At 37.6% G+C, this 16,241-nt stretch overlaps 2 protein-coding genes across 4 annotated transcripts; one reads left to right on the forward strand and one right to left on the reverse strand.

Moving 5' to 3' along the window:
* Positions 1-8,125: 8,125 nt before the first annotated feature.
* On the reverse strand, positions 8,126-9,025 carry LOC132313807 (protein FAR1-RELATED SEQUENCE 5-like). Its single transcript, XM_059812750.1, has 2 exons — positions 8,453-9,025; positions 8,126-8,308 (listed from the first exon to the last, which is right to left on the reverse strand). The coding sequence occupies exons 1-2, from the start codon at positions 9,023-9,025 to the stop codon at positions 8,126-8,128; spliced, it is 756 nt and encodes a 251-aa protein (XP_059668733.1).
* A 2,459-nt stretch (positions 9,026-11,484) lies between these two features.
* On the forward strand, positions 11,485-15,875 carry LOC132311069 (CRS2-associated factor 2, mitochondrial). 3 transcript variants are annotated; one of them, XM_059808784.1, is made up of 6 exons: positions 11,486-12,250; positions 14,412-14,539; positions 14,643-14,868; positions 15,074-15,201; positions 15,321-15,474; positions 15,552-15,875. In XM_059808784.1, exons 1-5 carry the CDS (start codon positions 11,686-11,688, stop codon positions 15,441-15,443), a joined length of 1,170 nt encoding a protein of 389 aa, XP_059664767.1. In that variant the 5' UTR covers positions 11,486-11,685; the 3' UTR covers positions 15,444-15,474; positions 15,552-15,875. The 3 variants fall into 3 exon arrangements, with proteins under 3 accessions (XP_059664768.1, XP_059664767.1, XP_059664766.1); XM_059808785.1 differs by having other exon boundaries at positions 11,485-12,250; positions 14,412-14,521; positions 15,321-15,875; XM_059808783.1 differs by having other exon boundaries at positions 15,321-15,875.
* The last annotated feature ends 366 nt before the right edge of the window (positions 15,876-16,241 follow it).

A 16,241-nucleotide genomic window follows, 5' to 3' on the forward strand; every position in this document is an offset into this window, starting at 1 on the left:
TTCGATCGATCTTCAAGTTCAAATACTTAGCCAATTTTCTGAGCCAAAAACCTGCATATTTTTGCTCTTTGTTTGATCGATCAAACTCTTGTTTCGATCGATCTCAATTCTTTATTTCATTATTTTGACTTTGATTTGACTTTTCAAATTTTAAAAAATCCAAAATATTTTCATTTCTATTTTATTTTCATTTTATTTTATTTTTCAAAAAGTTTTCAAAAATTCAAAAATATTTTAATTAGTTTTTAATTATTATTATTTATTCAATTAAATTTAGTTTTTTTTTTTAAAAAAAAACCAAAACATATTTTATTCTATTTTATTTTATTTTATTTTACAATTTTTAATTTTAATTCTAATTTTTAATTTTAATTTTGCAATTTTCAAAATTTTCAAAAATCCAAAAATACTTTGAAGAGAGTTCATCAAAGTTCGATTGAACTTAGTTAAAGTTCGATCGATCAAACTCTGTCGGGAATGTTTTTAAAAATAGAACCGAGGGTTTTCTAGATCGATACCTTAGATCGATCTCACCCTCTCTGCAAACCCTAACCCCCTTCTCCATCGCCATTGTGCCATCACCTCTCCCACCTCCGATGAACTTTCTGGCAAGCATCTAAGCATCAATCTCTCTCCCCCTTCTCAGATTCATCTTCACTCTTCCACATCTCCACTTCTCTCATCGTTTAAGATAAGATCCGAGAATGTCCCTCATGATTTAAGCTTCAATCTTGTGCATACATGCTTTATATGTTGAATACATGCTATATACATGACAAAATCTGCCATTGTTGAAGCTTGAAGCATTTGTGTCTATATATATATATACGTGTATATATGTGTATATATTTTTGATGATTTGATTTGATTTGGGACTATGGGCCATGATTGGGTGATGGGATTGGATGATTTGTTGCGTTGAAGGGCCCACGAACACGTTCGTGTGGGCCCCGTGCTTCCAAAGTCACAGATCTGTAACCTTTGAGTTTTCATCGTTGCACAGTTCGATCGATCGAACTTGTATCTCAGATCGATCTTGAGAGATCGATCGAACTCATATCCCCGATCGATCGAAGTTGTGAGATCGATCTCACTTATTTTCGATCGATCCAACTTTTATGATCGATCGAACTTCACAGATTTCACACACACACTTCACAGATCTCACACACACACTTCATTCATCATATCTTATGTTCATGCTATTTCATATATGCCCAATGCCTGTGATATTCCACATTGGATGCATTTCATACTTACATTGTTTAGCATGTTTCATATCCTGCCACTTGCATAGATTCATGTCATATTTGTTTTGTCTATTTTACTTGACATACATGTTTCTATATTGTGCTTAAAATTTCTTACTCTGGTACTAACTCCCATTGCAAGTTTTTCTTTTTCTTTTTGCCGGCCATGGTTAAGAGGTAGACCGTTGCCAATAGGCAACACGGGCCCCACCGACACATTAGACCATGGACAGAGGAGCCAGCAGAGCCCTCTTATGCACAGGAGAAGCCAGCACAAGCTACCCCACCTCAGTCACCATCTCATGAGGCTGAGGATGACCACATACCATCCACCTCTGTGGCTCATCCTGCATTCACTCCATCACCATCTCCACCGCATACTGGAGCTGAGCATTCAACTCAGCCTGCTTATTCACCTCAGCCTACTCAGCCAGCTCATCTGGAGCGTAATAAGCCCGCACCTCGATATGCGCATATGACGGTCGACCATGAGTCAGTATTCGACATGGCCTTCTTCTCTAGATTGGTGCTGACCCGATCCGCCTACCATGACATCATTCAGAGGGGCCTGGCCACTATTCTTGCCCCCGTCATAGAGCCGGTCTACCCACGGCTGGTACGGTTGTTCTACCAGAACCTCCGACCATCTCCGCGTACCATAGCAGAGCTGGTCACCTCTGTAGATGGCCATCAGATCACCATCACAGTGGACTCACTAGCTCGCTCTTACCGCTATCCACACAGATATCCTCCGGAGCTTCAGGACACATATCCGAGGCTATAAAGGCCTTCATACTCCGACATAGCGATTTTTCTTATAGGTCACCATGCCGGTGGCGAGACTTTCGCCACCCGGACATTCCTTCCAGATGACCTTTGATTCACCGATTCCGTTCTCTATTGGAATATATACATGGCGGGGCACAAGATTCAGAGGAGGGGCGATTATTTGACAGCCCTCTACGCCTTCTACACCGGGCACTGGGTGTCAATTCCCGCACTCATCTAGAGCGTGATAAGGAAGCTATATGACGAGTACATCAGTAAGGAGATGCCCAGATGGGCTAAGTCTCTTCTATTCAGCCACCTCATCACCCAGATTTTGATAGATCAGCGCTACCCCATCCATCCTCTGGAGCACCCCGAGAGAGGTTCCTGTCACTTCCTGAAGAAGGACTGGGACAAGAGCTACCGATCCATCATTACCAGACTGCAGGATCACGCGATAGTGGCTGCAGCGGAGTTAGAGGAGGAGGAGGCCTAGGCAGAGACAGCAGTAGCAAATCCTGCAGCGGACGACGCACCAATCGATCTAGCTACTGAGCATATAGATATAGACTTAGAGCGCCCTGCAGACGACGCAGAGTAGGACTCTCCAACCAAGTCGCCCATTCACGAGCAGGAGCAAACTCAGGAGCTTTCTTCTGATTCATCTATGCCTGAGGCTCCAGATCTGACCCCCGGCTTTGGAGTATGCCTGCAGACTCTTGAGGATGTTGTTGTTGCCATCCGAGCTGATCTCACAGCCTACAAAGCTGATTTTGCTACCTTCCGCACGGATGTCGCGACCATGTTCCGAGATCTATCCAGAGATATCCGCAGAGCTCGACCTGCCCGTCCTACCTCATCCTCCTGAGCTCCCAGTCCCTTCTATCTCATGATCCCTCTCTCCTATTGATACTTTACTTTTGTGACTGTACATTATTATTTTTGTAGCCGGTCTGTCGGCTTAGATCTTTTGATGTACTAGTACTTTTATATATATATATATATATATATATATATATATATATCTGTTTTTATTGTGGATGTCATATATTATATTCTCATATCTGTATGTTTAACTCCATCAGATGCATCACAGTGACTTCAGTGAAAGAGTACTACCCGATTTTCAAGACCACCCTTATACCTCTCCCATCTATTTATCTATTTATCCTATTTACACTTGCATATCCACTGTATACTAATTATCCCATTTTGTTATCTGATGAGTTTATCCAAGTGCCAATTTTCAAGATCACAGTTAATCCCAAGTTTGGGGGGGCCATGCCATCCACTTCGGATACTTCAGTCCTGATCATTCTTGCTCAGTTGCACTGGTATACTCTTTCCCTTATTCTCTTGCACATTGAGGACATTGTGCCATTTAAGTTTGGGGGGAATGGTACTTTGTAGTGTTAGCTTTAAATTTCAAAATTTTGAGCATCACTTATGTAATTAAGGTATATTTCTATGATTGGTCCATATTTAGCTATAATTTTGATCTTTTGAGGACTATATTGCTTAAAATTTAAAAATTGCTTAACTTAAGAGTCCAATACTCCTTGTATGCCTTGTGGATGCCATTTAAGAGTAAATTTTTCGAAAGATTGATATCTTGTTTACACTTGTGGTCCACATCATCTTGATTTTGTGATTGTTTTGAGATTCACTCTAATCTTCTACACTAGCACCGGCGCACACTAGCATTCATTTGTGGGGTACATGCTTTGTTGATTATTGAATTGGTTATATCCCAATTGAGCTAGTAGTGCATTGAAAGCTTTCATTCTTGATAAAGGTGGATAACAACCCCTTTCACTAAGTAGCCGGGATTCTAGCCTCATCAAGCACTGAACTTCTCGCGCCGAAAGGTGGAGGGCCCAAACTCTAGGTTAATAATTGAACATGATTAAAAAAATAAATAAATAATAAAAAAAATGAAGTTACAAAAGTAATAAAAGTGAAGACTTCTCCCAAAAGGTGACAAGTGGGAAATGATTAGATGGTTGTTGTCTTGATTTATAGCCTAGTTGATTTGAGCTTGTAAGTCCGTAGGGGTGTTTGTTCACCTAGTGCCCTAAAGCCGTCTGGTTTGGGAGTCATTGACCTAACGCTCAACCTCATGAATCGCTAAAAAGCTTAATAGATCAACACATTGCACCATGCTTCCATCTTTAATCCTTAAAATATATATATATATATATATATATATATATATATATATATATATATATCAAGTGAAAAGAATAAGCGCACGTAAAACAATGAAACTTTAATAAAAGGTTCACTTTTTGTCTTGATGATCGGTGCTAGATTTGTGTGCTAGTTTGAGGGTAAGGATGTGATTAATTCTTTAGTTAGCTTAGATAGTAACATATTTGATGCCGGTCCACTCAAAAAGGATTCTAAAGTTGTTTTGATTTGCATGATCATTTTCTTGATGTGTGGAGGACCATATTTGTTTGCTTGATGTTAAAATTTTGGGAGATTGCTTAGAAATGTTTAAAAAATTGCATAATTGAGGTAGTTTTCTCCCGATGCTTGTTTGCAATATTGGTGCCTCTTTTGAAAGAATGAGCTTAATGTTTGTGGGTACCATTTCTAGAAACCCTCACGAGACTTCACTCGTCCACTAGGGGTAACCTAGGGGTTTAAAAGGCTTGTTGCATATGCTAAGTGCAATCGTGTTCCCTACGAAAGTGGCGTTATCCATTTATTGTTTTCGAGACTCATACTTGTATAGTTGTTTATTTCATTCCTTTACTTTCTAGTTCATTGCTAGGGACTAGCAATATTTAAGTTTGGGGGTGTGATGAGCACAGAAAAGTGCGTATTTAAACCCCTTAAGTTTAGGCATTCTAGCACCATTATCTATCTTACTTTACCATTTTAGATTGATTTCATATTATTTCCATTTTCAGGCACTTATCCCAAAAATAAGCTAACTCAGCCAAATAAGAGCTTAATTGAAGCAATTCTAGGATTAAACAAAGAAAGGAGCAAAGTGGAGAAAGAAGAAAGCAAATGAAACCAATGGTGGGAAGCAACAAAGTTCGATCGATCCAACTTCAAGATTCGATCGATCGAACAAAGATCGATCTCAGCACTTCAAGATAGATCCAAGCCTTGGCCCAAAAGTATAAAGTCCAAAAGTTCGATCGATCCAACACCACCCTTGGATCGATCGAACATTTTTGTCCTTATTCAAATTATTGATCCTATCCACAGCTGTACCACTCACTAACCATTTTTGTCCTTTTCCCAAAAATATCTCTCAAAATATCTCGGATTTGTCTTTTCCCAAAAAGCTCAACCAGTTGGATAGATCCAGCCTAAGTTCGATGGATCTCAGCCAGTTCGATCGATCCAAGTCCAAGGTTCGATCGATCGAACTTCCTCCAGTGCGAAAAAGTTAAATTTCCAGCTTGTGCAATCCGTCCTCTATCCAATCATTAGAGAATATTCTTTGCACAACCCCAGCTCATTTTGTGTGCCACTTGACATACCTATAAAAGGAATATGATGCACTTTTTGAGACATATACACAATTCTAAGGTTTATTCTCTTGGAGGGGAAGTTTAGAGGAGGAGGAGGCTAGAGACACCATTGGAGACTCTTCATCAACCAAGAAGCAAATTTCAACCATGGAATTAGCCCTTGAGGGTTGGAGCAACATCACCATGAGTGGCTAGACATCCTCTTGGGCCTAAAGTTAGCCCCAAGCATGCTTTCTATATCTTAATCTTGTGTATTATTGAGGGATTAGTATTGCAATTAATGTTTTGACACTTTGATATATATAGATCTTGTTTATTCAATGATTTATATGGTTTAATGCTTCTAATTGATCATTTCATTCTATCCATATGTCTATGTATGCTAGAATAGATGTTCATGTGCTTGTCTCTAGATGTTGTGTTATTGATGCATGTCTATGTGTATTGATACTATAGATTTGGAGATTGCCAAAACATAGTGCTTAAAGGAATGCTCTTGTGATTCTCTTGATGGTTCATACTTATTCCTTGATGGATTATGCCTCTCCCCTAGTTTATTTTCATGCTAGTAGTGTAGATATAGTGTAGTTGTAGTGTAGTGTTAAATGGGAGGACAATCTATGCTTGTTGTTTGATGATCCAAGCTTTTGAATGCAAGTAGCATATGTCTCTGTCCTTGTGTTATATTTGGATTGTGAGCTTAATGAAAGGATTAATGACTTGTTTTGATCTACTGTGCCTTTCACATGTTGTTTAGACAATATATACTTCATTGCTTAGATATATTATGCCTTTCACATAATGTTTAGACAATACATGCTTAACTAGTCATCCTTACTTATTGAATCAACCAAACACACACACACCAATATTGCAACACACCATTTGCCCTCATTAGTCACTTGTCAACGATATAGAAATGCATTGCTTGGTGGTGATCTCTAAACCCCAAGATCTCTCTCTCTTACTTACTCTTAATTGCATTCTTTGTTATCACTTAGTTTGATTTAGTTGTTTTCTAATCAACCAACCAACCAATTGTTTGATCACTCGACCTACTAGCCCTAATAACGATTCCACGACATTGTTCGATCCTCACAATCCCTTGGGACGATCCCTACTCGCCCTAGCTATATTTATAGTGGGTAGTAGTGGCTTCTATAAATGTAAAACTCTTGGCCCTCGCTTTAAAATCCACACAATCTCAAGCTTGACGGTGGTGCGGCATACACCGGTCAGTATGCATAATTTAATACACAGAACTGGTATTACTTATGAAACTACTTGGAAAACAGTAATGGGATAAAAGTACCTAAAGCTGAACTGTTCGTTTCATTGATTTTGTCTTATTGCGACTCTTTAGCTCCATGGTCGGTTTTAACCTCTTAAATTTTCCTTTCCGTGTATCTTTACACTTGAGGCCATTGGGGATTTTGTCAGTATTTATGTTGCTCCCGTGATATTGCTTTTTGCCTTTACCACCACTATAAATTGCATTCCTCTCAGCAAACCTACGCCTACAACTTGATTGGGTAATTTTTTTCCACTCCATAGCTTTCACTAACAAATCATTGTATCCGTCCTTATCCTTCGATACAATGGACGAAATTTCAGTCATAATACGATAAAGTACCATGTGACGTCTCCTAACCTCAATTTTTGGATCAGCATCGGCAATCACTTCACCGGCAAGATTTTCCTCCAAGCTGCCATCTCTTGCACTTCTAGTCCACCTTCTTAATATATATATCGATGAGGTAATGTATTAGCGAACATGGAATCCTTTAGGATTTTCAAACTATGCTTGCACATAATACCCTCCCTTTCAAATTTACAACAAGAACATAACAATTCATCTTCTGATGCCTCTGTTGCCCTCGATGGGACCGCAACCAATGATCCTCTGACTGGCACCAACTGCTAAGAACTCCTCCTGGAAACTATTAAATATAACCTTTGTGTACAGGTTTGCCGCCTCTACTAATATGTTACAGTTTGTTTTCAATTGAGGAAGATTGTGGAGCAACCCATACTCGGCTACATACTCCTTATAACGCTTGTTGGACAACAGCCTTTCAAAGTGTGTGAAGAAATTTGGAAGAATTAGTTGCCTGGATAAGTATGCCTTCAAGCAACCATTGAAGCTTTCACTCAATTGTGTGTTGTGGATACCCGCGGACCAGGCATGTTTAATAAATGCCATGGCCCATCTATGTTTCAAACCTAACAGAGTTATAAGCCACGTGTTACCAACAACACCATATTTCGTTATCATTAAATTCCATTCCCTGGTAAATTCTTTCTCCTCCTCAATTTGAAACATTAATTTTGATAACACCTTCTTAAAGCCTTGCACACATCTAAACAAGAACCCTAGATGCTTCCGTGCATTTTGCATTAGGTGTCAAACACACAAATAATGTTTTGTCCTTGGCATCACCTGCAAAATTATTTTCTGTAATATATGTACGTAATAATACAAAAGGAAATGCAAAGAGTGACGATCTGAATTGAAATCACCTGCGTTAATGCCTTTCCCATTGCAGCATCTTGATCAGCGAAGATTGTCTTTGGCACTTTACTGGACATTGCTTTCAAAAATGTTTCAAACAACTAGACAAACGACTCTGCAGTCTCGTCATACATGAACGCTGCTCCAAACACAGTGGTCTCCCGGTGATGATTCAACCCCAAGAAACTTCCAAATGGACAGTTGCCATGTACAACTTTGTATGTTGTGTCAAAACTTACAACATCTCCAAAATTGCAATAATCAACTATCATTTTTGAATCAGCCTAGAATATGTAAGTGATCATTTGATCACTATCCAATTGGAATGCATAAAAGAAAGATGGATCTTCACAAGGCTGGGTCTCAAAATAATTCATTAGCCATGCTGCCTCTCCATATTCGAGCTCAGTTTGTCTTCGGGTCCTTACATGGTTTAGCAAATCCAACTTCATGTACCCGATTGATTCTTTTCCACCAGCTTGCCTTCCCATCAACTTATATGAATTGCGAGGGCTTATTCCTGAATCAGAAGCCAATTCCAAATCAATGGCCTGAACACGGCTAATTCTACGCTGGGACAGCAGCATGTGCATGCATTCATCAATCATCAGTGGATGGTTGTGGCTTTCAACAAATTTTGTAACTTCCAACTTATACGTATACTTGGAAACTTGTATAAGCATTCGAGCAGGGCAACCAGTTCGTGTTTCAGCCCTGGGAGTCTTTATATTACTGTCCCGAATGTCGTCACCCCTGAAGCCCTCTTTGCAGCATGTTAACAATCTCGATGACAGTTTACCAGTCTTCTTGCTCTTATTAAAATACTCTTTGTGGATGTTAAAACCGACTCGACCGGCATATGAATTATAGAAATCATATGCCTCTTCCTCAGTTTCAAACTTCATACCTATTCTTTGTTTCCATTTTACGACATCTGCCCCTGCAATAGGAGCATTTTCTTTATATGTGGTGTCTTCGATGTTATTTAATACCTCTTCCATTCTAATAATTCAAATCAGAAACCTAGAATATAAAAAAATAATAATTTGAACGAAGGGCTGTGTTGCAGGTATGGATTATTAATTGGAAATGTTTTCTGACCTACTAACATTGTTCAAGATAGTATAATGTATCAGGGCAGGGAACCAACTTCCTCAACTGCACATATTTTAATTTTGCTACAATTAACAGCATAAATGATTTATTTTACTTTTTCCAAGTCAAACATGCACTTCCAACCTTTTTGGACCTTCTATTTTCATAAAAATAACAATTGTGTTCAATTATTCATTTAACTTTTTTCAAATCAAACATGAAGTTGCAAACTTTTTTGGGCTTATTTTGAGCAACATTACAACCATGTTAAGTTAGGGGTATAAGAAGAAACAACAACAGGAATTGGAAAAACATTTCCATGTCATGCAACCAAGAGTAGTAGTGTGATGCAGCTAATCATTCAACCAAACAACATCCCAACTAATTTGAGAAATTAAAACAAAGACAAACCAACAAGAAACAAATATTAAAGAGATAATAGGGAAAAACTAAACCATTTGTAGAAAGTGCACATGTTATTAGCCAAAGATAACTATACCAACAGATTAGAACAAAAACGAGAATAATTTGTTACCCAAAACTCAAAACTAAATACATAAAAAATAATAACAATAATGCTAATAATAAAAATAACCAGAGAACATGAAAGCTACCACATAGATGGTAACAGAGTAAATTAAGTAAAATAAGAAAAGGAATCCAAACACCATGATCAAAGAAAAAACACTCCCAATAGCATTGTTATTAATGAATAATCAGAAGAAGAAAAAATGAAATAAATAGTTAATTTCTCTTATTTTAAAGAAAGATACATACCCCAAAGACATAGACAAATCTATTGGAGTAGCAAGCATAGTGCCACCATCTCTCACAAGGATTAAAACCCATGAACTTTGGATAGAGCCACATTGCCTTCTTTGCAACTTCAAGTCCCAGAGAACCCATTCTCTCTGTCTCTCTCACACACACACAGTGACACAGTGACTTTTTAATTCAAAACCCAGTCATCACTTCTTGACAAAGATGAAGAAAAAGGGGAAGATAGAAATAAAGGGTCAAAAGGACATGAACAAGCCAACTATCAATGTCAATAGACATAAGAAGATGGGCGCTTCAAATCCAAATCACTATTACAACCATCAATAACAGAAGGTTGTGGTGAAAAGAATCTGAATTGGTTCTCCTTCACTCTTTTATTAATATATATGTATATATAGCTAATTTAGTCAAGAGGTTTTTTTTTTGGTTCATTGTTTATTTGTTTCCTTACTTTTCCCACTTCTGTAACTGACAATGATGAAATGTGGGAGCATTAGTTTGTGGGAAATGATGGGAAGGTCTTCGGCTTGTTTTGAAAAACATTACAACCATGTTAAGTTATTTATAATGAACAAACACAACTCTCAATGGAAACTTACATTTCATAAAATGGAAAATTTATTCTGACATATTAAAATTGGAAATGTAAAACCTCCATTTCTTATTATACATAATATCCCAAATATATTGTAGTATTTAATACGAATAAAACACTGCATTACAGGAATACAATGGAAATTTTATTCTAACATCATAAATTGGAACTTTAAAACATAACATATAATGCAGAATATAACAATTTTTTCACAATTTAATAATATAATTTTCACAATTTCTGATTCAATTTTTCACAATTTGATAACACTTCAACAATAACCAAACAAAACTAATGAAACACAATATCATATGATTCACAAATTCACTTACAAAACCAATACACTGTAGCTTCGTCTTCCTCAGCCTTAAATCAACCACACGACACTACACCTTCCTCTTTCCCGTAGTTCAATCAAAACTTTCCAAAGAAATTGTAATTTTGGAAAGAACAAAATTAAGGAAAGCTGGGACAATGTAGGAAAGACCAATTTATTTCTTTCTACATTTTGGGAGAGAAAAAGAAAGAAGATTAAGAACAGGCGCTATACCTTCGTCATTGTAGCTTCCTCTTCTCCGATGTTCAATCAAACCTTCGGAAAGAAATTGTAAATTTGGAAAGAAGGAAGAAAAATCGGGAGAGAAAAAGAAGAAAGAAAATTACATATTTAGAAGAGGTGATTCGTCACTTAGATTCCTCTTCTCCGATGTTCAACCAAACATTTGGAAAGAAATTGTAAATTTGGAAAGAAGTAAGAAAAATTGGGAGAGAAGAAGAAGCAAGAAGATTAGAAGAAGAGGCGCGGAAATTATAAATTTGGAAAGAAGGAAGAAAAATTGGGAGAGAAGAAGAAAAAACAAGAAAGAAGCTTAGAAGAAGAGACGCTAAATCTGTTCCAGAATTTCCAATTTACCGATTTACCGCTTAAACCTGAGTTTTAATTTTGGGAATTTCGTATATGTGGGTATGTATTGTTTGTATATGTATCTATGTGTGTATACCCTGTTTGGCCCTTTTTACCACCGCTACAGTGCATGAACAGTGCGAACAGAACAGGAGGGAACAGATTATACTGTTCCACAGGAGAGGATTCTGCTCCAACCCGTGCCATCCCCTCTTCCAATTTATAACCCCAAGAATTTTTTTTTTTGTTCAAGTAAACCAGCCTTTCTGCCTCGCCTCCATCTGCCGATGCTGAAGCTCTTTCCATGGCGTGGTCCAATTCAACAAACCCTAACCCTAATTATAGTCCCAAACATCTCCTTTCATCTACATCCACTACCACCACTTCTATATATCTCCCGTTTTCTAAGCGTATCTCATTCTCAATCTGACGACACCTACGACCCTCCATTTTCTCCTACTTCCAATACCCTCAAATCCAAGAAGACGACCGAGCTTCCAATAAAAAATAAAAAATCCAAGAAGAAGACTCAGGATTCATTGGATTCCCGGAAAGACCAGAATTTTCCAGGAAAATCGGATCTACCTTTTGATTTCAGGTACTCATACTCTGAAACCAATCCTTCTGTAGAGCCCATCGGGTTCCGTGAACAGCCCAGGTTCTCTCCCTTTGGACCGGGACGCCTCGACCGGAAATGGACGGGGACTTCTGCTCCGGCCCAACAATCCATTGATTTAGCCAAGGTAGCAGAATACCGAAATGCTGTTCTGGGTGAACCGCTCTCCGAGGAAGAAATTGCTCAGCTTGTAGAACGTTACCGGCACAGCGATTGCTCTAGACAAATGAATTTGGGTATCCCTCCTTCTCTCTTTATATATATTTATGTATGTATCTCTGTGTATGTAACATTAATACCATTTTGTGTATTAATATTTGGATTTTATTGATACCATTTTGGGTTCTAGTTGATGAAAAGTGGCAATTGTTAAGTGAAAATAGTCATCACTATTAAGTTACCCAATTGATACTTTTGTACATATGTGTCGTATGAATATGTATGTATATGTGTGTTTATATATATGATTTACAAAATCCTCTGTTTTGAACTCTGGTACTAAATACATGCTCAAGCTTTGGGAACAATTGCTAGCTCAGGCTGCTTACTTGATAAACTTTATTATAATCACGAAGTTCTAAACGCTCGAGAAGTTACATTCTACATACTATTCCTGTGTTTATATTATTCCATCTACATGCTCATGTACTTCGATAGACTTTGGGAACATGTTTAAATTACATTGAAGAGAGCTTTATGCTTTGACATTTTCCAGTAACAAGTGAATCTTATGTTAAAATTTTCTATTTTCAACTCTAATATTTGATATGTGCTCTACTATTGTGCTGCAGAAATAATTGCAAGATTCAGCTGCTTAAATTCTTGTAACTTTATTGATCTTTAATGTTGAAAGCTTGAGATAATCAAATTCTACAAAATACTGGGCATACTTAATTTTAGTATGCCCGACTATGTTCTAAATTAACAGTATATTTATCATAATGTTGATTCTGCTCCTTGTCGTGTGCACATAGAGACTCTCTGTTCTTCCCCCATCAACAATAAAATTTCAACATAAATTTGATTGGCATCTGATCAGTATCATAACACCAGAATTTTCTTGTAATGGTGATGCCAATTTCACAAATTATTTAGAATCAAACCGTGGAGCTCTTATTGAATTTAGACGAAAGATTCCGAGAACAAGCTTTCATCATGGCGTGGAAGCAACTGTTGTCAGTGGCGGGGGATCAGGTGTGATAATAGAACTGAAGTTGTCACTGTAATCGATCTTCACAACCCATTTTTACCAAGTTATGATTCTGCTACTGGAGAAATCAATTGGAATTGACATTGATTTTTTCATCATGGCGTGGAAGCAACTGTTCAACTCTTGGTGAAAATGGGTTGTGAAGATCGATTACGGTGACAACTCCAGTCCTATTAGCACACCTGATCCCCCGGCACTGACAACAGTTGCTCCCACTCCATGATGAAAGCTTGTTCTCGGGATCTTTCAGACCATTTTTCAATTTAATAAGAGCTTCACAGTTTGATTCTAAACAATTTGTGAAATGGGCATCACCATTACAAGAAAATTCTGGTGTTATGATACTGATAATAGCGAAAATTAGTTAAGGAACTAAAATTCTCCCCATCAGCAACATTTTCTTGTAAAGGGATCTGGTGTTACCATTTTTTATGTGATTGACACAAGAATACGACTTTTGTTTCTCTAAGGCAAACCTAAAAAGAATTGAAATTTATGTTTCTCTAAGCCAAGAATATGACTGCAGTATCAAGGAGGCAAGAATACGACTGCAGTATCAAGGAGTCAAGTCTTCCTAGTGCTGGTCCATGAGAAAGGTTAGTAGGAAACTTCTTCATTGGACTGTTTCGCTCTCTGAATCTGCCTCTGCAAGTCTTCCATGACATTTTCCAAGTCAACTAGCGTGCTTAAGCAGATGAAAAGGATTGAAATTTTCAATAATTTATGTTGATAAAGATGGGAGTTATTAATCAATATTTTTCAGATGCCAATCAAATTTGTGTTGGAATTTATTGTTGACAGGGGAAGAACAGAGTCTCTCTGTGCACACAACAAGGAGCAGAATCAACATTATGACAAATATACTGTTAATTTAAAACATATGTGGGCATACTAAAATTAAGTATGCCCAATTTATATGCCAGTTTAAATCTTGAAGTGATTATTTGTAAATATACGTTTATTGATCGTTTGGGCTCAAAATAAATTAAAAGTTGCTCCTGCTACGCAGCCTTGGGCATTGGACAAGGACGTGTTGTACGAGTAACCCATTACCTTTTGGGTGGAATTGGCACAACATGGGCATTCTACCTAGCTCAGGGCCCCACTAATTGTATTTGGCATAGATGTTCTTGAGTTGGACTCAGGCTTCAACATCTTCAAGTAAAATGTGAGATTTATGTTGTTAGGGAAGGGGGGAGTAACTCACAACATGCTGGAAGACATCCACAACTACTGGAAGAGAGCTGAAGCTGTGAGGATCAAATGCTTGGGAGTGCCAACTATCGACATGGATAATGTTTGCTTCCATCTTGAGGTTTAACCTCTATGTAGTATCTGTCTTGTCTGAATTTTGTATATCTGATTACTCATTTGTGTTCCAAGAATATTAACTGATCCAGATAGTAGTGTCTTCATAGGACAAATCCGGTGGGAAAATTATCTACCGCCAGATTAATATCCTTCTTCTGTATCGGGGTCGACACTATGATCCCAATAACAGACCAGTCATTCCTCTTATGCTGTGGAAGCCATATGCACCGATATATCCAAAGCTTGTGAAGAATGTCGCTGATGGCCTAACATTTGAAGAAACAAAGGAAATGAGAAATAGAGGACTTAACTCTCGTCCTCTGATGAAACTCAGTGAGTCATCTTGAATTTTGTGAGATGAAGATGAATTATTGCTCTTACCTCCTGTTATAGTAATTATTACATTTCAAAGTGTTTGTTGTGTGGATGCATGATCTGCATTGATATTGATGCTGATTGTTACATTTTTTTCTTATCATGTGGATGCATGATCTGTATTAATATAGATGCTGACTGTTGCATTTTTTATGTTCTGCAGCCCGGAATGGTGTGTACGTTAATGCAGTGGAGAGAATAAGGGAGGCGTTTAAGACGGAAGATGTTGTGAGATTAGACTGCACTCATGTGGGAACCAATGACTGCAAAAAGATAGGTGTGAAGCTAAAGGTATGACTTTTATCAGATTCCACTTTTGTTTTCCCTTTCTTTTCTGCTTATGTTTGAATCGTTTTCAAGAAGTTCTGATTATTGAGAACTTAGTGGTGTGTTTTTTTCCATCAATCTAGGATTTGGTACCTTGTGTTCCCATATTGTTCAAGGATGAACAGATAATTCTCTGGAGGGGAAACAAAGATCAGGAACAGGACTCCAGCTCATTGATGGAACTTACAAGACCACAGTTGCTCTAATGAGGTCTTTGGATACTTGGATTTAGAATTGGTGAGACGGATTAACTCTCATATTTTGCATAATTCCGATCTTGCAGCAGGAAATTTGTCTCAAGTTAATAGTCACAGGTGGCCAAGAGAATTCCAGACTAAATAGCCTACCTGGTTAGATGCTGAGGCCTTCTTGGTTCTGTGGCTGATTTACGGTTCTGTGGCTGACTGATTTAAACACGGCTGCCACATAGACGTCGGTGCACTGGAGTGTGTCTATTGCCAACTTTGAACTCTTGGTGTTGCGTCTCGCACTGTATACTTGATGCAAAGTTGACATTCAGTATTTTCTTGTTATCATCTCAATGCAGAATTTATTTTGAATTGAGCAAGTAGATGTAATCAAACTCTGCCTTGTAAGTCTTATAATATATGAAATATAAATCAGTTACTTTTTATTTATTTATTGTTTTACAAGTAAGTCACACTTGTAGCACTAGAGCTCAAACCCTAAACCTTCTATTCTTAGGAGGAGTTTTAATATGCTCTGGGAGTTCTACCTTCAATTTAGTTGTCTATAGTTATGCCGTAGATTGCAAATGACATGCCAAATTCATTAACATAGACATAGTGGCGACGGATCAACATCCTTTCTTCTTGTACTCCATAATGCTAAAAAACGCATCATATTACCAACCTATTAATGATGTCATTTTATATTTCTGATTTCACCCCTATAATAGTTAAATTTTACCAAACAAAATCTAATGTCAGCAGCAGGAAATAAGAACGTTCAAATATTTCATGGGTAAAATGGTAAAATAACAT

Source organism: Cornus florida, unplaced genomic scaffold (assembly GCF_030987335.1).
Source record: "Cornus florida cultivar Cherokee Brave unplaced genomic scaffold, ASM3098733v1 CherokeeBrave_3.0.0_Hap2_Chr06, whole genome shotgun sequence".
NCBI lineage: Eukaryota > Viridiplantae > Streptophyta > Magnoliopsida > Cornales > Cornaceae > Cornus > Cornus florida.